Source organism: Salvelinus alpinus, chromosome 12 (genome assembly GCF_045679555.1).
Source record: "Salvelinus alpinus chromosome 12, SLU_Salpinus.1, whole genome shotgun sequence".
Taxonomy (NCBI): Eukaryota; Metazoa; Chordata; class Actinopteri; order Salmoniformes; family Salmonidae; genus Salvelinus; species Salvelinus alpinus.
The window spans coordinates 56,604,291-56,620,413 of record NC_092097.1 but is presented as its reverse complement, the minus strand read 5'-3'; the positions used below and the strand labels follow the sequence as shown (position 1 = coordinate 56,620,413).

The 16,123-nt window shown below is 43.9% G+C and overlaps 1 protein-coding gene across 2 annotated transcripts in view; it reads left to right on the top strand.

Moving 5' to 3' along the window:
- rnf123 (ring finger protein 123) overlaps positions 1-16,123 on the top strand; it is a 283,644-nt gene that overhangs the window by 79,257 nt on the left and 188,264 nt on the right. For both annotated transcript variants that reach the window (XR_011667296.1, XM_071336894.1), the window contains exons 28-30: positions 5,936-6,023; positions 6,371-6,458; positions 6,664-6,748. Coding sequence is in view for 1 of the 2 variants with exons in the window: in XM_071336894.1 (XP_071192995.1) it covers positions 5,936-6,023; positions 6,371-6,458; positions 6,664-6,748 (261 nt within the window). In the remaining variant the exon portion in view is untranslated. The remainder of the gene's footprint in view (positions 1-5,935; positions 6,024-6,370; positions 6,459-6,663; positions 6,749-16,123) is intronic.

The following is a 16,123-nucleotide window of genomic DNA, read 5'->3' as shown; positions in this document are numbered from 1 at the left end:
TTTTCTCTAGCCTGCCTACTTGCCTGGAGTTCCCAATGAGTGGGGTTTGTACGTTTGGGACTATTCTATTGGTCTATTGGAGTTTTTAGGTCAAAAGTAGTGCACTAAATAGGGAAACGGGTGGCATTTGGAACTCAGGCAGTGTGTTTGTTTCTTCTCCGGGCTCAGCGTTGTGTGACTCTCTGCTTGTTGTCACGGTGACTGGATACATTCATCTTATTTATGTTCCGTCATGTTTGTTTTTGGCTTCGTTTAGAATCAGATCCTCATATCTCGTTGTCTCAGATGGTTTTTATACATCAGACGAGTTAGGAAGCCTTGTTCAGTTCTCAGGATTCTGATTGTTTTGGTTCTGATCCAGTTCAGTTAGCTCTTCTTAAAGTGGAACTGCATCTGCTGACTTGGCCTCGTTTTTTGGCTTGCTCTTCAAGAAATGCTGGCGGCCATGACAGAAGCCAAACGTGAGTTGCCTTGGGGGTGTGGTTTGATGTGGGTGTGTCCTTGCCACCACCAAGACACACCCATCTGTCAGAACCTTGCCCACAGCTGTTTCCTCTCCACTCAATCACTACTAACAAACCTCCTGCAGGGTGAGTTCAATAACTACAGGCAGATGTATGGTAAGATGCCGGAGGAAGCTTTGGGTCAGTAGCCTCCAGAGAAATACGAGAAGAATGCAATTGCTAAATTTATGTAGATATTCTAAACTAAGTTGTTTTTTAAATAACGTTCAAATGTAGTAACAGGTCCATGTAGAATAAACAACCCTTTACGTAATACCATAGAAGAAGTGTTCTGCTAATATAACAATGTTCATCTTTCATTGTTATTCCCAGCCGATACGGATAGTGTCAGGCCTCTCCAAGTTTCTCTCCATTCAGCGACATCAGTATATAGCCAGTCTGTCAGAGTGCCAGGTCTCTCTCCATTCAGAGACATCAGTATCAGAGACATCAGTATCTAGCCTGTCTGTCAGTCTGGACGTCATCACATCATCTTGCTAGTCTCCATGTGCTGGCTCCATGTGCTGGCTCCATGTGCTGGCTCCATGTGCTGGCTCCATGTGCTGGCTCCATGTGCTAGGCTCCATGTGCTGGCTCCATGTGCTGGCTCCATGTGCTGGCTCCATGTGCTGGCTCCATACATGTTTCTGTGAACACATACACACACATAGTCATTGTTCTATCACCAATGGCAGTTAGGAATCATTAAATTAAACAATTAAATTATTAAATCAATTAAAAAAAAAAAAGATTTTTTTTTATTTTTTAAATTAAACAATTAAAATCAACATGCAACAATTTCTCAGATTTTACTGAGTTACAGTTCATATAAGGAAACCACTCAACTGAAAGACATTCAGTTGAATTCACATGACTGGGCAGGGGTGCAGCCATGGGCGGACCTGGGAGTGCATAGCCCTATCCACTTAGCAGCCATGCCTACCCACTGGAGAGCCAGGCTCAGCCAATTAGTTTTTCCCCAAAAAAGTTATTTATTACAGACAAATACTCCTCAGGGCTGGAAAACTATAGAACTTTGGCTGTGGAGGCATGGTCAAGTCGTATAGGGCTCGTGATCCTTTGAACGTGTTGGGGGTGATGAAACAACAGAGCCCCCTCCAGTCAATGAAGGGAAGCGAAGTGGGCGGAGGGGCGATTTTGTACGTGGAGCTTGGTAGAAAGGGGAGCATGATTTGTTGACGTAATACAAACCCACGCTTCATTTACTCTTCATTTACTCGTTTCAAACTCTGTTTTAGACGAGACTGATTTCATGACCGACATTATCCTATTTACTCTTTTGTAGTCAATCTTAAACACTTAAATGAATGTTTCTGACTCATATCGATGCAACCGGACATTTTCAAAGCCGCTCATTCAGGGCAGGTGTTCTTTTAAAGCTATATTCTAGGATACAATTTTCAGCAAAACAGCCCGACCCATACATTTTGTTATATAGCTGACCATTTAAAAGATACCCAGATGCCAGACTGTGGCTTTAAACCCATTTAGCTATTCAACAACACACATTGAGTCAAATACACCTGAGCAGCAGCACAGTTGGAGCTCAATGTTTTTGTCTCTTTAGAGATGCAAAGCAGGTGTAAAAACTGCCTACTTCTCTCTGTCTCAGGACGTACAACAAATATAGATTGGCTCAGAAAATAGGATCAAAACAAAGGAGTGCAATGAGGCACTGCAATGAGGCACTGCAATGAGGCACTGCAATGAGGCACTGCAATGAGGCACTGCAACGAGGCACAGCAATGAATATTCCTAAATAACAATGTGGTCAATGCTGAGGGGTATACTACGTCCCAGGTTTGAGGAGTCGGCTAGGTAAATTTGGTCAATTCTTCAGTTCAACTTGAGAACCAGTACCACGAAAGTGGCTCACCTTTTTTAGCCAGGTAAATTTCTATGTCAACTTATCCTTCAGAACTAACCTGCCCCGGGGCACTCTATGTACCCTGAATGTCGTGTCTGAGCCACGAGGACCAATGAAATCAGATTACCTCCCTCTCGCAAAGAGTGCGTTACCTGAGGAAGACGTCTGATTTAAATATTTTATTAATAAAATATTTGTTTGTGTGAAATAGTGTTAAAATACATTACACATTTAATCCTTAAATCAATCGACACCCAATCTAAGTAACATAATAATAAGTCAGTTTAAATAGACATACAGTTGAAGTCGGAAGTTTACATACACCTTAGCCAAATACATTTCATCTCAGTTTTTCACAATTCCTGACATTTAATTCTAGTAAAAATTCCCTGTTTTAGGTCAGTTAGGTTCACCACTTTATTTTAAGAATGTGAAATGTCAGAATAATAATAGAGAGTGGTTTATTTCAGCTTTTATTTCTTTCATCACATTTCCAGTGGGTCAGAAGTTTACATATACTCAATTAGTATTTGGTAGCATTGCCTTTAAATTGTTTAACTTGGGTCAAACGTTTCGGGTCGCCTTCCACAAGCTTCCCACAATAAGTTGGGTGAATTTTGGCCCATTCCTCCTGACAGAGCTGGTGTAACTGAGTCAGGTTTGTAGGCCTCCTTGCTCGCACACGCTTTTTCAGTTCTGCCCACACATTTTCTATAGGATTGAGGTCAGGGCTTTGTGATGGCCACTCCAATACCTTGACTTTGTTGTCCTTAAGCCATTTTGCCACAACTTTGGAAGTATGCTTGGGGTCATTGTCCATTTGGAAGACCCATTTGTGACCAAGCTTTAGCTTCCTGACTGATGTCTTTAGATGTTGCTTCAATATATCCACATAATGTTCCATCCTCATGATGTCATCTATTTTGTGAAGTGCACCAGTCCCTCCTGCAGCAAAGCAACCCCACAACATGATGCACATCTACACAACATCTACACTTACTGGCCCTGCCAACCTACACCTACTGGCCCTGCCAATCTACACCTACTGGCCCTGCCAATCTACACCTACTGGCCCTGCCAATCTACACATACTGGCCCTGCCAATCTACACCTACTGGCCCTGCCAATCTACACCTACTGGCCCTGCCAATCTGTACCTACTGGCCCTGCCAATCTACACCTACTGGCCCTGCCAATCTACACCTACTGGCCCTGCCAATCTACACCTACTGGCCCTGCCAATCTACACCTACTGGCCCTGCCAATCTACACCTACTGGCCCTGCCAATCTACACCTACTGGCCCTGCCAATCTATACCTACTGGCCCTGCCAACCTACACCTACTGGCCCTGCCAACCTACACCTACTGGCCCTGCCAACCTACACCTACTGGCCCTGCCAACCTACACCTACTGGCCCTGCCAATCTACACCTACTGGCCCTGCCAATCTACACCTACTGGCCCTGCCAATCTACACATACTGGCCCTGCCAATCTACACCTACTGGCCCTGCCAACCTACACCTACTGGCCCTGCCAACCTACACCTACTGGTCCTGCCAATCTACACCTACTGGCCCTGCCAAACTACACATACTGGCCCTGCCAAACTACACCTACTGGCCCTGCCAATCTACACCTACTGGCCCTGCCAATCTACACCTACTGGCCCTGCCAATCTACACCTACTGGCCCTGCCAATCTACACCTACTGGCCCTGCCAATCTATACCTACTGGCCCTGCCAACCTACACCTACTGGCCCTGCCAACCTACACCTACTGGCCCTGCCAACCTACACCTACTGGCCCTGCCAACCTACACCTACTGGCCCTGCCAACCTAATGGCCCTGCCAACCTAATGGCCCTGCCAACCTACACCTAATGGCCCTGCCAATCTACACCTACTGGCCCTGCCAACCTACACCTACTGGCCCTGCCAACCTACACCTACTGGCCCTGCCAATCTACACCTACTGGCCCTGCCAACCTACACCTACTGGCCCTGCCAACCTACACCTACTGGCCCTGCCAAACTACACCTACTGGCCCTGCCAAACTACACCTACTGGCCCTGCCAACCTACACCTACTGGCCCTGCCAAACTACACCTACTGGCCCTGCCAACCTACACCTAATGGCCCTGCCAACCTACACCTAATGGCCCTGCCAAACTACACCTACTGGCCCTGCCAAACTACACCTACTGGCCCTGCCAAACTACACCTACTGGCCCTGCCAACCTACACCTACTGGCCCTGCCAAACTACACCTAATGGCCCTGCCAATCTACACCTACTGGCCCTGCCAACCTACACCTACTGGCCCTGCCAACCTACACCTACTGGCCCTGCCAATCTACACCTAATGGCCCTGCCAACCTAATGGCCCTGCCAACCTACACCTAATGGCCCTGCCAACCTAATGGCCCTGCCAACCTACACCTAATGGCCCTGCCAACCTACTGGCCCTGCCAACCTACTGGCCCTGCCAATCTACACCTAAACTATATTTAAACGTGTTTTACACACATAATAATAGATGTGGAGTTAAGACGATATTAAATCACCTGATAGGTGACAATTGTATCAGTTGTCAGATTGAGACTGATGAACAGCACAGCATGCATTGACGAGGAAGGGAACTGTTTTCTAATGAACCTGTTATTTGGCACCATTTCTAATGAATCTTGCCAAGTTATTTTCTAATTTGCGCAGATTTGCTCTGTTTCAAAATACAACTTTTTCCCAGAGTCACCATGGCTCAACGCGTACCTCACTTGGTTACTGCTATTTGGGGGGAAAAATCCTTTATTTTTTGGGCTATATTCTTACTGTAAAATGTGTTTTGACTTGTAGGATAGTATAAGAGTGTAATGTCTGCTAAATGAACACGTTCATTTCATTGGCATGGCACGGCCATATAGCCTCGGATAAGCACAGATAAATACAACTCAAAACATGCTGTTGTCTTCTTTTGAAATAAATTGTCTTGATATCATGTTTTCTATTGTATATTTTTTTTTTAGGACCTTCATAAACAAATTATGAATGTAATTTCTTTGGGATTGTGTGTATTACAGTACATGGATTTACTAGACTGCCGGCTCCTGGTACAAATCAACACCAGGCTATTATTCTACTGTTAAATATGCATATATTTTCATGACCATCGTGGCACATTGAGGTAGAAATACATTAACAATAAGCCTGTGGAATAAAAGACAGATGGGACTTCTAACAACCTATATCCAGCCATAGCTTGCTGAAGTTGTTCACCATTGTCTCTTAAATGAAGAGTTTATGTGCTGGACGTGCTGATACGCGCTGATACAGGCCTTCTAGAGTTAGCAGCAGACGGACGACCAATATCCACCGTTTGTGGTACGGATGACGCCTGAGCTGGAATGTGAAGCTAACTGAAGCTGGCTAGCTTTATGAGAAGCCTGACTAGATCTAGCTTGCTTCATAGCATATCCCTCTGGTGTCTGGTAGAGTCTGTATTTGAATTTTAAATCTTGTTCTGTGTGTTTCTTTCTCCGTAGACATCAAAGACTCCCTCATGCAGGCTCTGGCCAGTTACGTGTGTTACCCACAATCCCTCAGAGCCGTGGAGAGGATCCCAGAGGAACAGTGAGTACTGTGTGTGTGTTTTGTATGTGTTTTAAGGCTAATTTAGGTATTGTGAACATACCAAAAATAGACACCAAATAACCTCTTCGCTCTATGCCAATAATTTTTCTCACGTGTATCAGGTATGTCTTGCAAGCTGTGTCCTATGTGAAAGCATCACCGAGTCTCGTACGTGAAAGCATCACCGAGTCTCGTACGTGAAAGCATCACCGAGTCTCGTATGTGAAAGCATCACCGAGTCTCGTATGTGAAAGCATCACCGAGTCTCGTACGTGAAAGCATCACCGAGTCTCGTACGTGAAAGCATCACCGAGTCTCGTATGTGAAAGAGTATGTTTGTCTCCTAGACGTGTGTCCATGATGAGAAACCTGCTGGCCCCGTATGAACAGAGGCCCTGGGCTCAGACTAACTGGATCCTGGTGCGCCTGTGGAGGGTACGTACCCTGTCCTCGGTTCTCCTCTATCAGCACCGTGCCATCTGCCGGTTTAGCTTCTCAGTGCACAAGTTCACAATTGTCCCACCATGGGTTCTGTTGCAGGGCCGTGGGTCTGGGTTTTCGTTCTCTCTCTCTTGTCCCTGACCTCTTCTGTATTGTTCTCACTAACCCCAGCCTCACCATAGTTTCTGTTCTCTTACAGGGTTGTGGGTTTGGGTACAGGTACACACGGCTGCCTCATCTGCTCAAAACCAAACCAGAGGATACCAACCTTCCCAGTCTGCAGAGTAAGTCTCCTCCTCCTCCCTCTTCTCTCTCCTCCACTTCTCTCTCCTCACTGTTCTCTCCTTTCTCCTCCTCTACCTCTTATATCCTCCTGTCCCTCCCTCCTCTCTCCCTCTCCCTACTTCTCTCTCCCTCTCCCTCCCTCCTCTCTCCCTCTCCCTTCCTCCTCTCTCCTCCTCTCCCTCCCTCCTCTCTCCTCCTCTCCCTCCCTCCTCTCTCCCTCTCCCTACTTCTCTCTCCCTCTCTCTCCCTACTTCTCTCTGCTCCTCTCCCTCTCCCCTCCTCCCTCCCTCTCCCCTCCTCCCTCCCTCACCCTACTTCTCTCTCTCTTCCTCTCCCTCTGCCCTTTTTTCACTCTCTCACCACTATACTATAGAGATATTCCTTTACCACTCACATATTCTTGTTAGTCTTCTCTTCTCTTGTCTGTCTGCTGTTCTATTGTCTATCTGTACTCCAGTGTGTCTGTCTCTCAGTCCACTCACATCTTTGTAATAAATCCAACGTTGGAGCTAATCATCCAAGTGGCCTATTTTGTAGTGTCATGTTCCCATAAACAGTCCTTTCCTCCTCTGCTTTATAATTCCTATTTTTATGAAACCCATCTTGTTTTTGTTCACTGATCTTTCAGTGTGTTTGTGTACGTGTGCAAGTCTGAGTGAGATGGAGAGGAAAAGCACCATTAAAAAAAAAAAAAAAAAAAAAAAAAAAAAACTAGTAATATTTCCCTGTCTTTGAGGTCATAGTAGTGGGACGTGTTGAGAGGCAGGAAGTGTTTATTTATAGTGCCGGAGCTAAAACATCAGAGATATGTAAAGTGAATAAGGTCCAGGGGAAATCAGTCCTCCTCCTCCTCATTCCTCTTCACTGTGTCGTTGGTATACACTTCATCAGCGTCTTTACTGGGCCTCTGTTACACCTGGCGTGTAACTGGCATAGTAACTGGCATAGTAACTGGCAGTGTAACTGGCATAGTAACTGGCATAGTAACTGGCATAGTAACTGGCATAGTAACTGGCATAGTAACTGGCATAGTAACTGGCATAGTAACTGGTAACCGGCATAGTAACCTGCATAGTAACCTGCATAGTAACTGGCATAGTAACTGGCGTGTAACTGGCAGTGTAACTGTCGTGACTGACACGTAACTGGTATAGTAACTGGTATAGTAACTGATCAGTGGGGTCTATCAGTTCAGATTGCTTGTTTTTGAATACAGGCGTTTTGTATAGTCATACTGTCATCCGTTTGAAGCACTGTATATCAGCCTGAGTCCCAGTCTGTTTGTGTCATCATGCCAACTTCTTGTCACTCATTGACATTCCATTACCAAACATTGGTCGTGACAATGACGGCAATGTAGTTGCTTAAGAACACAAACCGTTCAGGTACCGGGCTAAACCGTTCCGGTACCGGGCTAAACTGTTCCGGTACCGGGCTAAACCGTTCCGGTACCGGGCTAAACCGTTCCGGTACCGGGCTAAACCGTTCAGGTACCGGGCTAAACCGTTCCGGTACCGGGCTCACAGTATGTGGAGTGGTACAGATAGATATTCTGTGTTCTGTTTGTTCTTTAGGTGTCAGTAGTCCATAGTAGATGTGGTATTTCTGTCCGACCAAAATATATTTGCTTTCACATACAGAGCATCAAACTTTCAGACCCAAGTAGAGAAATACATTTTTGTAACAACAATAGCATAGACTTAGTCATTACATATTCTTTATAATGTTCTGCTTCTATCAGTGTGAGTGGAGTTTAATCTACCCCGGTATATTACGAGGTCCCCTAAAATGCAAAGTTAAAAGTGGACAAACAACCACGGCTCTGGTTGACATGTTGATTAGTGTTTGTGTTTACTTTGCTCTGATTTTAAAACTGATAAACCATGACTGTGTTCCAAATGGCATCCTATTCCATCCTAGGGGCCCTTGACAAAAGTAGTGCACTAAATAGGGTATAGGGTGCCATTGGTCCTGGTCTAAAGTAGTGCACTAAATTGGTCCTGGTCTAAAGTAGTGCACTAACTTGGGTATAGGGTGCCATTGGTCCTGGTCTAAAGTAGTGCACTAAATTGGTCCTGGTCTAAAGTAGTGCACTAACTTGGGTATAGGGTGCCATTGGTCCTGGTCTAAAGTAGTGCACTAAATAGGGTATAGGGTGCCATTGGTCCTGGTCTAAAGTAGTGCACTAAATTGGTCCTGGTCTAAAGTAGTGCACTAACTTGGGTATAGGGTGCCATTGGTCCTGGTCTAAAGTAGTGCACTAAATTGGTCCTGGTCTAAAGTAGTGCACTAACTTGGGTATAGGGTGCCATTGGTCCTGGTCTAAAGTAAGGCACTATTTGGGAAGCCTGATTACAACAGTCTGTGTGTGTGTGTGTGTGTACTCAAGCTCTTCTGAACCAATTTGTGGTACCCAGAATGCAGTGGGTAGAAAGGATAGAGCCATAAAGTTCATCCTCAATACACAATTTACTCTTTGACATGGGATGCATCTCTGGCCACTTTAATAAATGGATTTAATAAAAGGCATCACTAGTCACTTAAAATAACGCCACTTTAATCATGTTTACATATCCTACATTACTCATCTCATATGTATATACTGTATTCTATACCATCTACTGCATCTTGCCTATGCCGCTCGGCCATCGCTCATCCATATACTTATATGTACATATTCTCATTCACCCCTTTACATTTGTGTGTTTAAGGTAGTCGTTGTGAATTTGTTAGATTACTTGTTAGATATTACTGCACTGTCGGAACTAGAAGCACCAGCATTTCGCTACACTCGCATTAACATCTGCTAACCATGTGACCCGTAACATCTGCTAACCATGTGACCCATAACATCTGCTAACCATGTGACCCATAACATCTGCTAACCATGTGACCCATAACATCTGCTAACCATGTGACCCGTAACATCTGCTAACCATGTGACCCATAACATCTGCTAACCATGTGACCCATAACATCTGCTAACCATGTGACCCGTAACATCTGCTAACCATGTGACCCGTAACATCTGCTAACCATGTGACCCGTAACATCTGCTAACCATGTGACCCGTAACGTTTGATTTGATTAGTACATACCTGGACATGAGGAAGAGCCTGCAGCGCAGTAAGAATCTGTAGTGTCGAAGACAACATGATAAGATTAATTAACACGCTCAACAGATGGTGTTTTCTCTTCTGAAGGGAAGTTGATGGAGAAAATACACAGACTGTTTTTAGATGTTTTAAACGTTGTTTCCTGCTTCAAATAGAGGATGGGCTTTCCCTTCTTCATGTAGGCCTAATGCTATTGGAAAATACAGTTTGTCTCAAGCTTCAATCAGGAAAATTGCCCTTGGCTGGTTTCTTTTTTTAAATTAATTTTTTTTGTAATTTAACCTTTTATTTAACTAGGCAATTCAGTTAAGAACACATTTTTATTTACAATGACAGCCTACCGGCGAACAGTGGGTTAACTGCCTTGTTCAGGGGCAGAACAGATTTTTACCTTGTCGGTTTGGGGATTCGATCCAGCAACCTTTGGGTAACTGTCCCAACGTTCTAACCACTAGGCTACCTGCCGTTTCTGTATGGTATTGCCTGGAATGGTTGTCCAGGTGGGTTCTGGGAGGACCTTCTAAGAGGGTTACTGTATAGTTCTAAAGGCTAATGATTGTTACTGGGTATATGTTATACCCATATATATATATATATTTTTTTTTTTTAAATGTTAAATAATATGTTTGTGTGAGATTTTAAAAAGGTGCTTGCATCTATAGCTAATGTGACCTTGTATAGATCCCCTGTCAGCAAGAGCAATGACACATGACTCTTCTTCGTTTTGTATAGCTTTGGTCAAATAAAAACATTAGCGTCAAAGGTACTTAAATTCAACTCCAGACACTAGTTACCTTATATCTTGATGTGACATTCTGACGTTGAAGGATCGGGATCAAGTAGAAACACAGAGTTGTCAGCCATTGTTGCCGAAGCCTAGATGTTACAAATGGTAAATTTACAAAGTCATTAATGCCCTTCTCCTTTCATGTGACAAGTTGATGGGTGGTGGTGGGGGGGGTTCTCCCCCTTTTCAGCTAGTTTTTCTCTTTCTTGTACAATCTGTCCATTTTTTTTTTTTTTTTTCTTGTCTTCTGTTATTCATGCTAATATTGTTTTTGTTTCATCTGACTCATTTGCATGGCTTACAGGAGATTTATCCATTGCTAGTTTCCAAAGTAAGTTTGTTCCTTTTTGTTTTACCATCACTAAGTTATTGATTTATTTTGCTTATTAGTGATCCCCTCAACCCTAGCCTGAAGCAGTTCTAATTGTATTCCATCCAATTGTGTTTATTTAGATTATCTAGAGATTGTAGTTGGTCCCATATCCCTGTATTTGATCCTGTTAGTATTCCCGTGCACTGCTCCTTCACTGTGTGTACGTGTGTTCCTTCAGTCCCAGACCTGCCTGTGTTTGTATATGCCTTTTTGTCTGTTATCCTAATGAGTCTCTGGTAGTCTATCGGTTTCCACAATAAAGACTCGTGTTTCTTGAGACTAAGTATGAGAGGACAAACAACCACAGTACAGACAACGTTGAACAAAAAACACCATCACTAGAATGTCAGTTAATTAGCCTAATATAATGAGTAGTACAGCTCAACACTTCATGTTGTCTGTTGTGTTCTCATGTTGTCTTTTGTGCTCCTGTCTGGCCGTTAGCCTAATGAGTAGAACGGGAAAAATGACAAAAATAAAGAACATGAATTTTAAAGTACAAAAGCACCAGAGTAATGGATTCTGAGAGAGAGAGGACAAAGGGGTAAATACGAAAATCTACCGTCTACATCTTGTTTTGAAGTGACTAGCTACCCGGCCACTCGATTTGCATATCGCCTAACTTATAATTTATTTTAATTGGGAATTACTGACGCTTTCCGAGCCGTATGTGACAAGGCCCCAGAGCGAGAGAGACTTGAACTGAGTACCAAATGTTCCACTATTCCACTATAGGGTGTGATTTGGGACGCAGCTTAATGACGAGGCTTGGGTTGATAGGCCCCTGTGAAACAATCTGTTGGTATTTGTTTCATTAGTCTGTTGTTGATATAGTCCCAAAATGTTTTGCATGTCAGAAATCAAGTTTTCAAGATGTATCACTTTAAAAGTACAGAAATACACTTCCTTTTTTGGCATCATAACGACTTTCTGTATTTTGAAAATGATCTATCTTAACTCTTTAAATGATCTATCTTGATTTGATTGCTGACATACTAGACATTTCGTTTTTGGGGGGAAGGACTGTGTGTGTTTCTGTGTGTGTGTGGGTTTCTGTGTGGGTTTCTGTGTGGGTTTCTGTGTGTGTGTGTGTTTCTGTGTGTGTGTGTTTCTCTGTCTGTGTGTGTGTGTGTGTGTGTGTGTGTGTGTGTGTTTCTCTGTGTATGTTTCTCTGTGTGTGTTTCTCTGTGTGTGTTTCTCTGTGTGTGTGTGTGTTTTTCTGTGTGTGTGTGTGTTTCTCTGTGTATGTTTCTCGTGTGTGTGTGTGTGTGTTTCTCTGTGTGTGTGTGTGTGTGTGTTTCTCTGTGTGTGTGTGTTTCTCTGTGTGTGTGTGTTTCTCTCTGTGTGTGTGTGTGTGTGTTTCTCTGTGTGTGTGTGTGTGTTTCTCTGTGTGTGTGTGTGTGTGTTTCTCTGTGTGTGTGTGTGTTTCTCTCTGTGTGTGTGTGTGTGTTTCTCTGTGTGTGTGTGTGTTTCTCTCTGTGTGTGTGTGTTTCTCTCTCTGTGTGTGTGTGTGTTTCTCTCTGTGTGTGTGTGTGTGTTTCTCTGTGTGTGTGTGTGTGTGTGTTTCTCTCTGTGTGTGTGTGTGCTGTTTATCTCATATTAGTAGTGACGGTGCAGAGAGAAAGGTCCTAGTTATCCGTTGTCCAGTCAGAAGTGACGGATGAAATGCACAGTAAAGATTTCCTACTATTGGACAGGACTGGTTTACATGTGGCTTTACGTTACTGTACATGGTGCGGTAACTATGCCCTTATGTATAGAATACAGAGAGCCCTCACAACATTGACTCTGGAAAATGACAGCCACTACTGCCGCTTTTATACAGGATATGACCTCATCCTCCCTGTCCCCATTTGTATGTATAGTCTACCATTCTGATCATCTTCTGCTCATCTATCACTCCAGTGTTTAATTGCTGAATTGTAATTATTTCGCCGCTACGGCCTATTTATTGCCTTACCGCCCTTATCTTTACCTCATTTGCACACACTGTATGTAGACTTTTCCCCCCCTATTGTGTTATTGACTGTATGTTTGTTTATTCCATGTGTAACTCTGTGTTGTTGCATGTGTCGAACTGCTTTGCTTTATCTTGGCCAGGTCGCAGTTGTAAATGAGAACTTGTTCTCAACTAGCCAACCTGGTTAAATAAAGGTGAAATAAATAAATCAAACCCTCTGGCTGTGGAGGAAACATCATGTATCTGTGGCTGTATGGCTGTGGAGGAAACATCATGTATCTGTGGCTGTATGGCTGTGGAGGAAACATCATGTATCTGTGGCTGTATGGCTGTGGAGGGAAACATCATGTATCTGTGGCTGTATGGCTGTGGAGGAAACATCATGTATCTGTGGCTGTGGAGGGAAACATCATGTATCTGTGTGGATGACAGTGATGGGTGGAGGGACACCTCTGTGTGGATGACAGTGATGGGTGATGGGAAACATTATGTATCTGTGGCTGTGGAGGGAAACATCATGTATCTGTGGCTGTATGGCTTTGGAGGGAAACATCATGTATCTGTGTGGATGACAGTGATGGGTGGAGAGACACCTCTGTGTGGATGACAGTGATGGGTGGAGGGACACCTCTGTGTGGATGACAGTGATGGGTGGAGGGACACCTCTGTGTGGATGACAGTGATGGGTGGAGGGAAACATCATGTATCTGTGTTAGAGGTCGACCGATTATGATTTTTCAACGCCGATACCGATTAATCGGACAATTATTATATATGTTTTTGTAATAATGACAATTACAACAATACTGAATGAACACTTATTTTAACTTAATATAATACATCAATAAAATCAATTTAGCCTCAAATAAATAATGAAACATGTTCAATTTGGTTTAAATAATGCAAAAACAAAGTGTTGGAGAAGAAAGTAAAAGTGCAATATGTGCCATGTAAGAAAGCTAACGTTTAAGTTCCTTGCTCAGAACATGAGAACATATGAAAGCTGGTGGTTCCTTTTAACATGAGTCTTCAATATTGCCAGGTAAGAAGTTTTAGGTTGTAGTTATAGGAATTATAGGACTATTTCTCTCTCTACCATTTGTATTTCATTAACCTTTGACTATTGGATGTTCTTATAGGCACTTTAGTATTGCCAGTGTAACAGTATAGCTTCCATCCCTCTCCTAGCTCCTACCTGGGCTCGAACCAGGAACACAACGACAACAGCCACCCTCGAAGCAGCGTTACCCATGCAGAGCAAGGGGAACAACTACTCCAAGTCTCAGAGCGAGTGACGTTTGAAACGTTATTAGCGCATACCCCGCTAACTAGCTAGCCATTTCACATCGGTTACACCAGCCTAATCTCGGGAGTTGATAGGCTTGAAGCACAGCGAAGAGCTTCTGGCAAAACGCAGGAAAGTGCTGTTTGAATGAATGCTTACGAGTCTGCTGGTGCCTACCACCGCTCAGTCAGACTGCTCTAACAAATCATAGACTTAGTTATAACATAATAACACACAGAAATACGAGCCTTAGGTCATTAATATGGTCGAATCCGGAAACTATCATCTCGAAAACAAAACATTTATTCTTTCAGTGAAATACGGAACCGTTCCGTATTTTATCTAACGGGTGACATCCATAAGTCTAAATATTCCTGTTACATTGCACAACCTTCAATGTTATGTCATAATTACGTAAAATCCTGGCAAATTAGGCGGCCCAAACTGTTGCATATACCCTGACTCTGCGTGCAATGAACGCAAGAGAAGTGACACAATTTCACCTGGTTAATATTGCCTGCTAACCTGGATTTCTTTTAGCAAAATATGCAGGTTTAAAAATATATACTTCTGTGTATTGATTTTAAGAAAGGCATTGATGTTTATGGTTAGGTACACATTGGAGCAAGACAGTCCTTTTTTGCGAATACGCACCGCATCGATTATATGCAACGCAGGACAAGCTAGATAAACTAGTAATATCATCAACCATGTGTAGTTAACTAGTGATTATGATTGATTGTTTATTATAAGATAAGTTTAATGCTAGCTAGCAACTTACCTTGGCTTCTTACTGCATTTGCGTAACAGGCGGGCTCCTCGTGGAGTGCAATGTAATCAGGTGGTTAGAGCGTTGGACTAGTTAACTGTAAGGTTGCAAGATTGAATCCCCCGAGCTGACAAGGTAAAAATCTGTCGTTCTGCCCCTGAACGAGGCAGTTAACCCACCGTTCCTAGGCCGTCATTGAAAATAAGAATGTGTTTACTGACTTGCCTCGTTAAATAAAGGTGTAACAAAAAAAAAAAGATCGGTGTCCAAAAATACCGATTTCCGATTGTTATGAAAACTTGAAATCGGCCCTAATTAATCGGCCAATCCGATTAATCGGTCGACCCGGTGTGGATGACAGTGATGGGTGGACTGGAGGAGGTGTGAAGTCAACGTTTGTAATGAGAGAGGAAAGGAAAGGAGAGATTGGGCAGGGTAATATAACATACTGTCTATCCATCAATCCCTTACCCAATCTCCCTAGATAATCCCTGGGTGGGTGAAGAGAGGAGGGGGGAGACATCAGGCAGAATAATAGAACATTACACTCCATCAGCTAGGTGGGAGTCAGAGATTAGCATCTCTTCATCCACACAGTACATCCCCTTCACGCTGCTGTCCTCTGTCTGTCCTATAACTCTCCCCTGCTGCCCAGTACATCCCCTTCACGCTGCTGTCCTCTGTCTGTCTGTCCTATAACTCTCCCCTGCTGCCCAGTACATCCCCTTCACGCTGCTGTCCTCTGTCTGTCTGTCCTATAACTCTCCCCGCTGCCCAGTACATCCCCTTCACGCTGCTGTCCTCTGTCTGTCCTCTAACTCTCCCTGCTGCCCAGTACATCCCCTTCACGCTGCTGTCCTCTGTCTGTCCTCTAACTCTCCCTGCTGCCCAGTACATCCCCTTCACGCTGCTGTCCTCTGTCTGTCTGTCCTATAACTCTCCCCGCTGCCCAGTACATCCCCTTCACGCTGCTGTCCTCTGTCTGTCCTATAACTCTCCCCGCTGCCCAGTACATCCCCTTCACGCTGCTGTCCTCTGTCTGTCTGTCCTATAACTCGCCCCGCTGCCCAGTACATCCCCTTCA